Source organism: Tigriopus californicus, chromosome 3 (genome assembly GCF_007210705.1).
Source record: "Tigriopus californicus strain San Diego chromosome 3, Tcal_SD_v2.1, whole genome shotgun sequence".
NCBI classification, from domain to species: domain Eukaryota; kingdom Metazoa; phylum Arthropoda; class Copepoda; order Harpacticoida; family Harpacticidae; genus Tigriopus; species Tigriopus californicus.
This window is the reverse complement of record NC_081442.1, coordinates 4,050,152-4,063,187: the sequence shown is the minus strand read 5'-3', so window position 1 is coordinate 4,063,187 and position 13,036 is coordinate 4,050,152. Positions and strand designations below refer to the sequence as shown.

Below are 13,036 nucleotides of genomic sequence, written 5' to 3'. Positions count from 1 at the left end.
CGACTTACTTTTCCTTTTCGAAAAACGAATAAGGGTTTTTTTCATTTCTTGTAAATTCGTTACTACCGCCCTGAATTTGGTTTCCAAAAGAATTTGAGTAGGCAGACCGCCCTAGCCTTGTTTGAAGGGTTGATCTTTGAATGTGGTAACGTGCCCCTAAAACTATGTAATGCACCTTAAAACTGTTCTAAAATTCAAGTATACTACAAAATTCGAATTGATTCTAAGTGAAGAACTGGCGTTCTTTTAAACAGACTCATACTCCCAATATACTAGTCATTAAACGACTTCATTGGCGCTATCCGTTTCATATTTTCAATTTTCTTTACTTTTTTTCGTGTTCGGTATCATTTAGTTCCTCAGTATTTGTGTGCGGATTAGCGCCTTTTTTTATTTATACTGCCTGCATTAAACCGCTTCAGTGTTTCCTTATGCTCTGAACTAATTTTGATCGTCTCTGTTACACATATCACATTCTGGTCACACTAATTTATCGCACTAATCAATTTATTATTATACATATCTTTATATCCTCTATATATCTCTCTATGTACGATTGATGAATCGAATCATTTTACACATTAATTTGACGTAGAGCCGCGGGAAAGATCTATGATTATTCTTTTTCCTTCAGACAGGTCGGGGAGGAAATCACAACCGGCGACTCTTTTCATGCAATAACCAGAACAAGACGCCTCTTCCCTTTTTGTTAAAGATTTACAAGAAAATTTGAATACGTTGGTATTGGTTTATTTGGCATTCTGATCAGTATCCGTAGTAAACAAGAGGGGTCTGGACAGGCACAGGGTAACCAGCCAAATAAGAGCCTTGAATGGCCAAAGGAGAGCCGGATTGGTGGGCGGCATAAGTTGCCACTGGAACAGGCTCAGGGAGAGGATTCACGGGTTGGATGGGAGCCACGGGAGCCACGGGCACTTGAGGTTGAGGTCCAATGTCGGCGGCAATTTTGGCGCCGGCTTTACCACCATTCTCGATGAAGTCCCCTATCTTGTTGATGCCGGCCGACACGCCAGTCAAGTCAAAGTCTTGGCCAAAGCCTAATTCACCTGTGATGGCCTTGATATCGTCCGATTTGACAGTGGACAACAGGGCAGCCACATCTCGCACATTGGTGGCTACACCGGCAGATTTGGCCTCGATTTCCTCGGGGCTCAGGTTCATCATGTTGGGTCCAGGGACATAGGTAAAGTCGAACTCCCCAGGGGCGGGCTTGTAATTGTACTTGAAGCTATCCCCAGGCTTGCTGACATATTGGTACTTGAAGTCCACGGGGGTATAGTCCTCAGGAGCCTTGAAAGGTCGGGCATTGGGCTGGTTTGGAGTATATTGGTACTGGTAGCCGGCGTTTCCCTCGGGCTCATTGGTTTCGGGGAAAGGCACAGGGATGTTTTCCGGGAACTTGAATGCGGGGGCCACGGGTGTTTCAGGGCTCCATTTGTAGTAGTACGGCTCTTGAGCGTGAGCCACGGCGGCGAGGAGGGCGACCTATTGCAAATGTATGCATATTATGCTAAAACATAGTTTGATTCTTCAAATCATTGTTTCTTTCTCTCTCATAACTTACGGCAAATGCTTTCATTGTGAACGTGGAGAGTTGGCTGACAGTTATAACCTTTCCATAGCATGGCATCTATGTATATATACCCGTCTGGATTGAAACAGGCCCGTTTTCTCATCCGTTTGATGGTCTGTCTGGTCAGCCCCCGAAAGTTACGTATTAAAAAGAACTAGACCACTCGTTCAAAGGAAAACAAGATCGAGCGCCCGGTTGACATGCCTGACCATTTGGAGTCACGCCATTTCGTATTATGTAACACCGTAACACCTAACCGACCAATCAACCAAAGAAATTTCCCTTATCATTCTGGTCTCAGCAAAGCTCTGCTTTGGTCAGGAATTGATGTGTTTCACAGGCCAATTGCCCGATTTGGTAAAAATATAGCCAGCATTCCATAACATGCCTTTAATTACAGATATTGCACTACCTACTTATATTTCTGAAACCCTACTTCCAAGTTATTTCGTAGTATCTATATCACTGTACATTTAGTATATGTGGATTGTATAATCTACATGTCCTCGTAGCTCATTTGAGGATACCGTTGATTTTTAACATCAAAACTACTATGCTCTGATTTCAATCTGATATTTCAATTGACATACAATACCACTTAAACAAATATTTATCCATGTCATTAATTGGCCTTACTTTGCAGATGTTACAGCTTGATTTTTGGTTGGAACTTTAAATGTGAATCAAATACAGATACTAATCAAATACAGCCACTTTAAATTCATTGAAAAGAACAAATCACATTTCTGATGATAAAAAATCCTCCTTGGGGTGCAAAAAAAGCGATGGATCTAAACTAACCATCTAAATTCGTTCACTTTTTGTCCCTTTTTGTGTAAACCGTAGCAACTGGAAAAAAATGTAGAAAATAAACTTGAAACCGTGTCAATTGTCATATACAGGCCTTCTTAGGCCTACAATTTTATTTGCTAGATTCTTACACCCCTAAAATCTTGATTGGCAATTGAAGGCCAATTAGCTGTGAAGAATCATGTCATACTTGGAAAGTATAAATAAAGACATTTCTTGGTAAGTCAAACAATGTCCGGTTCCCGAGTTTTAAGTAGTGTGTAGAATCGAAGACTCCATTGAAAAATATGAGCAAGCGATCACTTTGATGACACCTACATCTAGTGTTATGTCTTCAACAATACTGATAAATCAATCAATATTTCTAGCATTGCGATTGTTAAGATGCATTGGTTGCTTTGATATGTTTGACACTGATTCCGATGTATGTTGTTGATTCTGACAATTCAGCTTTGATGCAGCTCTTGCTTTTATTTTCATCAAACCTTATCATAGACATTCTGGCAGAATTGCGGTATGTTGATCTTCTCCAAAAGCTCGTCAATAGTGATATTGTTGTTGATTTGGGACGAATTGAAATCCGATACCAAATTAGACAGCAGATCCTTCACCATTGAAATCCTTTCTTCTGTAGAAGAAAATGAAAAGCCAATAGAAACACATAATTTAGGCTCGATGCTAAAAGGAAAAAAATCACATTAGATCAAGTTTGATTCAGAAATTGCGGTCACAGGGCAAATCGGCACAACAGGAAACACTTCACGTCGGACAAAATAAATCGATACAGGAAAGCTTGATTTGTCAAAAATTTCAAAACATTAGAAAACTTGACACATCTGCATATCTCCAAGGATCTCTTGATAAGTGATAATAATAGTCGAAAGGTATTGAAACTTGAGCACACCTCTTCAAGGCGATTGTAAATGGAATGAGAAACATTGATTATTTACCAGTTGTTAATAATTTAGAGACAAAGCAGAAAGGTCCTGACTTATTGATGGTTTAAAATGTTAAAGTAATCTGAACAAATTCAGAAACCAAACACTTTATATGTTTGACAATGTTTGTATAATGCCTACGCACCATCTTTTACATATATCTTTACGCCATGATATGACCAAGAGTTGCAATAAGATGCCATTATTTTTATCATTGTGCATAGTGCATAGTGCCGTTCTAGAAGACGTAACAAATTGGGCAAAAGTATGCGAAAAGTATAAAATTATTTGCGTAAGATCTCGAGTAGGGAAAATTGGGAAAAAGGGGAGGCTTTTGTTTTGTTTGTTACGGAGTCAGAAGGCAGCTCTCTCGCCCGGCTTGCTATCTCTTGATGGTTGTCCTAATTGAGGTTTAATCAGCATTGGCATAATCAATTATTACCTCACTCTCGGGAATGATCGCAGGTTCGCTTATTCAAGCTCTTAAAGCGGTAACTTATGTTGTAATCTAACTATTGCAAAGACAAATTAATAAAAAAAAACAAGTAGAAGGCTAGTTTCATATGAAGGCAAAACGCATCCCCATTTATCATTTTCAAAAATCATCTAATGCTAAAACTATAGGCCTGTTACTCTCTTCGAGTTTATCAGAATCTTTCGAGTAAATTGAGGTCTTTTATACTAAACAAAGTCCAAATTTCATTTAAGTTGATCGATTTCTTTCTTTCCAAGTCATTCCGCATGGAAGCATCCGTTTAGAGAGAGAGAGCTATAATCCTGTTATCACTAGGAGTAAGATAATATTTTAGGTCAAATTCGCTTTTCAGCTACTTTGGGCATTTTTGGGCTAAAAAGCTATGTCATGAATTTCAACCATAAAATAACCTAGAACTGAGGATTTTCGGGGAAATTGCAAGGTTTTGATCATGTTCAGACAAAATTCAGGAGAAAGGCAGGGTAGAAAGAATATCAGGGCTAACTTGGCTCTGTCTGATAATGTTTATCCTCTTTGAAAGATTTGTTTGATATTAAACCCCCGCAAGGTAAATGATCTAATTTGAGCCTAAAAGTGATTAGGAACCGTCCCATTGTTTGCCACAAAAACAATATTCAAAAATGTAAGTGATTTCAGTCTTGAGGTTAGAATCAACACTAGGGGCCTACTCAAGACTGGCAAGAGGCCGAGGGAAGTCGGTGAAGCTTTCAGCGTTCAATCTTGAAAAATTGATGAGTGGAGAACTTCATGGAATCCCTTCACAACAGACCAGGCTGAGGTCAAAGATCTAGGGTTGTACTGAGCCCAAACAGCAAGAAGATGGTGAAAAATATTAGTCAAGCAATTTTTACCTTAAATACCATACTAATACTGAAATATCCGAACAAGAAAAAAAAATTCACGTTTTCTTAACTTATTTTTACGTTTTCCGAACTTATTTTGGCTGCTTTTCGTAACCTTAAAACAACTATCTTGAATATAATCACCAACTATTTTTCCGACCCCTAGTTGCATCAAGCGTCATGTGCACCTCTTGATACTGGCATCCTTGCCCTGCATAAAAATGTTTCTACTTCATGAAGGCTCGTCATAGTATCAAGCACAATGGTCTTATCATCTGAACCCAGAATGGGACCTAATCACCAAGAGTGAAAAATATTTGTACAGTATAAACATATATCCAATGGCAAACTTCTCGCAATTAAAAAAAGCCACAAAATAGTACGTGAAATATTTGAAAATTGAAGGATTTACAATCTGTCATCTGTACCAATGTGTCGAAATTTCTGGTGTGTCGACTTTTCTGATGGGTCGAGTTTTCCGACATGTCGAGTTCTCAAATGAGTCGACATCTCCTGTGTCGGATTATCCTGGAACCAGAAATAACCCCTCGCCAATAAAAATAACCCCAACTCCTGAAGGACAAGACACATTAAAACGATCAAGACCACAACATCCCAGACAAAAACAATTTAGCACAAATAATGCCTGTGCATTACACATATATGCTCTAAAATTTATTTGCTAAGTATTATGTGTTAGACACAGAGAAGCCAAGTATAAAGCTGACAAGACAAACAAGAAAACACTGTACATAGTACATGAGACGGCGATGAAGGACATCATTGATCTCGGGGAAAGGAATTCGTTTAGTGCTAGCCTTGTCTTGGGGTAAAATTACCTCGAAGCAAACCGCTCGCGTAGAACTTGTTCGGAATAATATTCTCCTCGCGGTAGACTTTGATCAGGTAGTCAGCTGTTTTGTCAAGATTCCACAAGGTGCCGCCTTGTCCCACTTCATTGGATGGACTTACCGGGGGGGCCCGGCAATCGGGACAAAGAGCCGGAGAAGGCCATTCGATCTTGGGATGAGCTGGATCCTCTGTCAAATCGCCTGGCAAGAGCAAAGAAAAGATACTTATCTTACAGTGCACTTGAGTGCAAAGTTTGTCCTGTGCCTCAGCAGCCAACATGTCACGGGTCATTCAGAGTTTGTACGTAGAAGATATGAAGTGCTTTAGGTATCATTGCGTGTGAAGTAAGAGACTTTGTGTATTTTAACTTCAGAACACAAAGCTATTTTTGAGCTCAGTGGCTCATTGGCATTCATCTTTGGTGATAAAATGGATTGTTGGATCATAGTTGGAAAGGTCATGCTAAAAAACTAACCTACGACCTCGTAAGATAAAGCAAGTTGAAAATGAAGATCATAAAAGTACGTACAATTTACGTCTTTTATAAAAAGCAATTTTCCTTGAATTCAATTAAGACAACTTTCAGTAAATTTTGTGAAGAGCTCAACAGACAATTATTCCTCTAATTTTACGGCAATATGCTCAAAGACCCAAAACAAATGACAGGAAATAAGTACAAAGTAATTGAAATTAAAAAAAGGTTTTCTTTAAATTATAACATATTGGTTTGTAAACTACTCTTGTAAATAGCACCCACAGGATATTTGCGTATCTTGGTTTCCCTAGCTATAGCAAATACTCCCATGAACTTTACTCGGACGAATTTCAGTTCAGACCTTGTGTGTAGTGACCTTGTGGTCTTATCCCGCTCAAGGGCCAACTCTGATCTAATTGACTACTTTTTGAGCTACAGTCCTGAAGTAATGACTTGTGCAGACAAATGAACTTCCGACCCGATTAGGCCTTAGCTTTTTTCTAACATGCACGAAACAAACTGCCATTATATTCCATTTCATCAACACCCACAAAGGACTCACTCACCCGCCAGTTTTTTGTTGCCCATGTTGTGAATTTTCCAGAGCCACAAAATTGCGCCAGTGGGTGTTGAAGGTAAAGCACCTATACTTCTAACTTTAGACGCAAAGTTTTCGGCACAATGGCGGCAACTGAAGAAATAATGGATATAACTGACCATGGCACGGGCAACCAACGTGGGACCTTAAACGAAAATATTTAAAAAAAACCGAGACTTACAAGTGGCCCAAGGCCATCCTTTTTTGTTTTACCTTCAATTGGCTCTTTGTGTTGATCTCTCAGCGCTGCGTTGACGGTCAGAGTATGGAACAAGGTCCAAAGGGAGCACGGATATCCGCGGTACTTGGGACTGGAACCTCGACATCCAGCCCACTCATCTGGCGTGCCTTGAAAAGGCCGAAACAGCCTTTTCAACTCGAGAACTTTGTCCTTGTAGACATCATTCGAGATGGATTTCAATTGCAATTGAGATGGCCAGTCTCGAAGTTGAGTAAGAAATAGTTTCACCTCGGCCCTAAGAGGAAGATAACGGATGATCACATCCAAGAACCAGCCAATCGTGGTTAGATGTGCCTCCGTCAAAACGGGATGGTTGGCAATCTCTTGAGTAATCGCGTATTCAATGGCTTTCTCCAGATCGGTTGCGTACACCACGTCATCGTTATTCAGCTCTGGAAGGAAAATTTTTAATTTTTAAAAATGGGAACCCTGTTCCTGAACATTTAGTGACCTCACCTTCACTTACGGATCTCGAGGTCGTTGAAGAGATTGGTAAAACTTCAAAACGATTAGCTTGAGGTAAATGTTGGTAAATGAACCCTAACACTTGTTGTGCTACGGGTATAGAAGACCATTTATCAGGCATAAATATCTGCTCGGATTCCCTGTGAAGATAACAAACCGATTGGAGAGCGTTTACCCAATAACGAATTGCTTGATGTGTTCATACCCTCTTTTTAAGTCACCAAAGTGTATAACAACTGCTGGAAATTGAGTGATTTGTGTGAAGTATGATTGAAATGTTTCCTGAGAAGATGCATGAAATCTTCTTATGTTCATTTTCTCCAAGGTATTAGGCCCCAAGGATTGAAGGACGAGAAGCCCTAATACGGGAGTATCCGCGCTTTCCACTATGCACACCGTTGGGCGATCAGGATCTTGGCGAATAAGTGAGTACAACTCCAAGTATGATCTAGCACTATAATCAAGAAATTATCAACTCTTGATATAATGTAGCAGAAATCTCAATGGAGTTTGCCTTTTTTAACGAAGTGACTCAACAAAAATTTTGAGTCTATTAAGTTGCAAACAAAAACGCTGAAAAAGGTTAAATCCCAGTATGGGAACAAATACTACTTGGTAAATTCGAGAAATGTGCTAAAATGCCAATTGTAACTAGCAAAATGTTTTGGAGATCAAGTGTGTGTGAATAAAGTGCTTTCAAAATGTATTAAAGACAAGAAAATTGAGTGGTATAGCCTATTGTATGACAGAAATCGTCAGTCCCCACGATAGAACATGGCACATTAGAGTTTTTTAAATCAGCATACTAATAGATTAAGAAGCACACTACCTAGAAAGCTAAAATAATTATGGTTTTTACAATATCCTTGCCAGATTGGCACATATTAGAAAAAAGCAAATAATGTCAGATCCTGGTACTCATTTAACAAAGTAGCGCCCTTATCAATAAAGCGCACCCGAAGCACCAAAACCGCGTTTTGACACACAAAAGAATAAACGAGAGGAAGAGAGAAAACAACGCACCGAGGTTTCACTGCTCATCTCACTCACTGCCCGATTGAGAGGACATTTTTGACGACATGCACTTGCATTTCGTTGAAAAGCTCATTTATATTTGGGTATTTTTTGTAGCTCAAATGGTAAATAAATAAACTGTTTTGGTTAAATCATGCAAGAACAGGGCCTAATAATATAATGCGCGGTTTATAAAACAAAACAAAAAAAATTTCATGGTGTGAGATGATGACTGCTTTGGTGTCTTTTGTTTCCCTTTTTGGTTTGCAATGACCACTATTTGGTACGGACATTTGCTTGCCCAGATTTGTACTTTTGAAGTGGCCAATAGCTTTGTTTATGGTCCTGCGTTTGGCAAATTATTCTTTTGGTGTTGTAGTGAAACGGCCGTTCCGGGGAACTCGAGAAACCAGTTCCCGCGAATATTCTAGAATATAGAATATTCTAGAATATCTAGATTGACAGTGTGTCAATTTTAATCATACCCACACTACCTATCATTTTGTCAGTCCCTTACCCGCGGGAAATTAAACTCGAGTAATCTAATATTTTGTGCGGAGCTTAAGACCGTTATCAATTGTTACCGAGAGTATTGTAGATTGGGCAGAGGATAGGGGAACAGTTGATTCATTTGGGATTTTGCCACATGGAACATAACAGTTGAACGCAGGTAAAGTAAATCACTCCGATTTTGCAAGTGCACATCAACGCCTTGAAAGGGCGGGGCCGTCGTAGGTGGGAATATTCGGACAGTGGGTGTGCCCATAATGTTAAAGTTGGCGCATTGGTCTGATTGCTCTGCGCAGTTCAAGGCACTGATCTTCACATGACCTGACCAATCTGGAAACAAAAGATGAAGAAAATATGTTTCTCCCATCAAAGCAAATACTCAACTTTGAGTGCAATGGCACTCGAAATGAATTAAAGAATCTGCAAACTTCAGGAGTCCTTCTCGAACATTCACAATCAAAATGAAAGTATAGAATTTCGTGACCAAACCGAAACAATACTTAGAAACGATCCCTTCCGATTTTGGACAGACAGGATTAAAAAGAAAATGAAACTCTTGCGATTCAAGGTTCAAAGGTTAAGCGAGGACTTCATAATTAAAATGTAATATCTGCTTACCCGCAAACTGATCCGCCAACATCATCCAAGTTGGCGCAAAACGTTGGCAATGGCCACACCAATGAGAATAGAATTCCACCACCCACAAGAATCTTGAATTATAGATGTTATTAGTCATATTGGCATCCACTAATTCCACCACTTGATCACTGGACGAGTACAGAGACACAGCTTCATTTCCCAATCCCAATTCCACATTCCCCATCAACAACCATCCAATCAACACAAATGGCATCTTCATAGACAATGGTCGTAATGAAATGAAGTGATTCTCTTGTTGGATTCTCGGATGTCGTGTCATGTTCAAAGACGTAAGGTCATAATTTGTGTGTCTCACTCTCGAAAGATGATTTGTTCGTTTGCAAGGTGCTCCTTTGAATTTGTTTTAAATGGCTCGAGTGTCTTTCTTTTTAGCGTCTGGTGCACGTCGCCCTAACTCTTAGCTTTGGCGCAGTAACAATGGACAATTGGAAAATCGGAGAGAAATCTGACAGCCAGGCAAAACTCGTTTTGTATCGATGTCTTCATCTCCCGACTTGATGTACAGTTATTCCCCAGCCAGGGACTCATCTTCCTTCGACTGAATGCAGCTTGAGCTGATCAGAAGTAGAGAATAGGAATTCAAAAGTGGCCAGCCAATCGGCGGGCATTGGTTATTTATTGTTTGAGGTTTGACTGAGGCCTCCCTCACTAAACGACACTGTTATTGACTTACGTCATGATAATTTTGAGTTTTGTCCCTTGTACTCACCACGTGTTTGGACGTTGTCATATTTAATGAAGATTCAATTGGAACTTGTTTTAAATCTAGGCACTGACAGGGTTGTGATGTAGAACTACCTGGAGCGAGGCCCTGGAAACGATTTGCCCTCTCTGAATTCCTTTTTTTGCGGACTTCCTTATTGTTCAAGACGAGAAACTTATTTTACTTAACTTTATTTTCATATATCATTTGATTGACTAAGGAATTAGAGTTGGCGGATCTTGTTAACCCTTGAAGTTAGGGTTGATCGGGGACTTTGATCAAAAAATTGACTTAGTCTGACTTAAAGTGGTAGGTTTGTATTAAAATCACTTTATTCACCTCTCGACGCACATCCATCCGACATGCCTGTTCACCGTACAATAACTCGTTTTCTCCCCCTTCATCGATCCCTCTGCTCAGAGAGATCGATCCAATATAAAACCTCCCCGCATTCATCAATAACACAGATAAAAACACACCAACTCCCCCACCCAAAGATCAATGGAAAGGAATTTCAATTTGATCTTAAATGTTAGTACTGGCGACATAACGAACGGGTTGTTTCGGTTGGCGTTTGCTACGGCGCAGGTTTGAAGGTTTGACATTGCTTGATTCCTGAACGAGAGTGTCGTCGGGGTTTCCGAGAAGCCGAAGGAACTTTCGGTTTCTCCATAACAGACGTCCGGATGGAAATTTCAGGTTGTAACGTCTCTTGTCTTCTGTTCCCACGACATGAGCCGTTTTGTCCCAGCGAAGAGAAGTTGGGAGTTTAATGCTACTGGATCAGCATTTACATACTCCCTGGGAATATTTGAGGGGAACAAATTGAGCAATGAAGGAGCCCGGGAAAGAAGAGAACAACTTCATTGTTCTAACGAGCTTGGATTCTCGAAGGCTTGAACATTCTAAATCGTGCTGATTGGAAAGACAATTTCCATTGGCAGTGGTCACATAATGTAAGAGGTTATGTAAATACGCTCGAAAGTAACTTTGACAAAATTGATATCACAACACTTTTGAGCATTTTTTTTGAGGCGATCATAGATTTCCAGACGTGAACGGATTTTCTGGCAAAAAGGTCACCTTAGGGCACGGTGTCTCTTGTCAAAATTCTCAAAGAATAGAGAATGTACAGGGTGATTGAGCACAAATGTCCGTTTCCGTGCTTTTGGTTTATGCGAGTGTTTGCAATAACTGTGGAACAGTCAAAAATGACACAATTCATTATAACAAAACTCGGAATCGGAAAAGGGTCCATATTTATGTCAAAAATGGCATGATTCAGTCTTTCAATTCTTTTAATTTATGCCTTGGAGATGCTCAAGAAAGGCAATATATCCTACATTCAAGAGAAGACTTACGATAGGCAATAAGTTGTAAGTATGTTGATAATTGACATTGAGTTTTTTTGCTAATCGTGCACAAGAAAGCTGGGACCTTTTTATTTCGAAAAATTTTAATCTCTGTCAGCTGAATCTTTTATTTGCTGAAAATGTAAGCCTCATTGGACCTGTCTCCTCACCCTACTTTTGACCCGCTCTAAGGATGAACATGTTTACGTGCAAATAATCCAAGTGATCTTGACATGTCAGCGACAAACAGGTAACCTCAATACGGAGAGTTCGTAAAAGTAAGGGGAAGTCTTGTATAAATGTGCAGAAAATCGTTCATTAGCAACTTACTTAAGAAGATGATGGAAAACGGCTCTCAAACATGACGATCATTTGTTATTGGGATAGGCATGTATGACAATACATTATTACTTTATGTCCTCTAGCGCCTCATTAACCGAAATGTCACACTAATGATTTAGCTAAAACAAAAAGACTTTTTGGGGGCTTTTTTGCCTTGCATGAAAATTGCTGTGGCCAATCAATGGAAGGATTTTGAAAACTGAACAAGTAAAGTGCTAAGAGTCCATCTGACCCTCTTTGTTCAGTGTTGTCTTCTTTGAATTCTCTGAAAAGGCGCATTCAGTGTCCATATTTGTGACTGAAATGAATTCATCACTCAAGGGAAAACATGCGTGAAGAGGAGTCCGCAAGGCCAAAGCCACCTTAGTTTACCTGAATAAGAGCATTCAAGGTATTTTGACTTTCCAGATACAATTTCATGGAAAGTTGACCTCGCCCTCGTAGAGTACACAAAACACATTGGGATGAGGTGCAATACGATCCCTGCCATTTTCGTATGAAATCATCCATTTCCAAGTCGAAACGGCCGTTAAAGCCAAGTAAATGAATTCGGATCGGTTGTTGGAAACACATTTTAATCTGATGCTCTGATCTCGGCCAAACTGCTCCCTTCTCAAACTGTCCCTTATCATCTCACTGCATGTAATTGTTTTTTTGTTTGTAATGCCTTTACATCGAGGGTCGTTGGAGCCAACGGAAAGAAAAGCTTGAAATAGACTAATACTTGGAGGTCTGAAAACAAGTTTTATGTTATCTCCAAATTTTACACCGAAACGTTTAGTGTCCTACCCATATACCTTTTAGTTTTACAATCTGTGCGAGCTTTGAAATGAAGCAATAGCCAAACACGGGAATAGCTATTTATTCAATGATACTTGCTTTCTTTGCTCGAAAGTTACAAAGAGTAGTCAGGAAGAAGGTCAATATGGTCAAGACATCTTGGTCGAGTTCACATTTTTATGCATACGAGTATAAAGAGAAGAGAACGGGCTTGTCCACGAACTTCTAGAAATATGGACTCTGAACGGGCTTCCCGCCAAATCGGCCTCCTCTTGGCCATGGCCACTCTGAGCCACTATTCGAATTTAAGCAATGAAACAAGGAATTTAGATCCCTTCAATTAAAGACAGGTCAGTTTTGCTTT

The 13,036-nt window shown here is 39.7% G+C and overlaps 2 protein-coding genes across 3 annotated transcripts; both read right to left on the bottom strand.

The window, feature by feature from the left end:
* Positions 1 to 734: 734 nt before the first annotated feature.
* On the bottom strand, positions 735 to 1,913 carry LOC131878438 (uncharacterized). The gene is made up of 2 exons (XM_059224413.1): positions 1,586 to 1,913; positions 735 to 1,506 (listed from the first exon to the last, which is right to left on the bottom strand). The coding sequence occupies exons 1-2, from the start codon at positions 1,649 to 1,651 to the stop codon at positions 766 to 768; spliced, it is 807 nt and encodes a 268-aa protein (XP_059080396.1). The 5' UTR covers positions 1,652 to 1,913; the 3' UTR covers positions 735 to 765.
* A 942-nt stretch (positions 1,914 to 2,855) lies between these two features.
* On the bottom strand, positions 2,856 to 10,093 carry LOC131878433 (sulfhydryl oxidase 2-like). 2 transcript variants are annotated; one of them, XM_059224408.1, is made up of 8 exons: positions 9,454 to 10,093; positions 8,910 to 9,165; positions 7,517 to 7,765; positions 7,303 to 7,451; positions 6,819 to 7,238; positions 6,574 to 6,750; positions 5,520 to 5,732; positions 2,856 to 3,082 (listed from the first exon to the last, which is right to left on the bottom strand). In XM_059224408.1, exons 1-8 carry the CDS (start codon positions 9,752 to 9,754, stop codon positions 3,012 to 3,014), a joined length of 1,836 nt encoding a protein of 611 aa, XP_059080391.1. In that variant the 5' UTR covers positions 9,755 to 10,093; the 3' UTR covers positions 2,856 to 3,011. The 2 variants fall into 2 exon arrangements, with proteins under 2 accessions (XP_059080391.1, XP_059080390.1); XM_059224407.1 differs by having other exon boundaries at positions 2,856 to 3,032; positions 9,454 to 10,092.
* Positions 10,094 to 13,036: the final 2,943 nt, after the last annotated feature.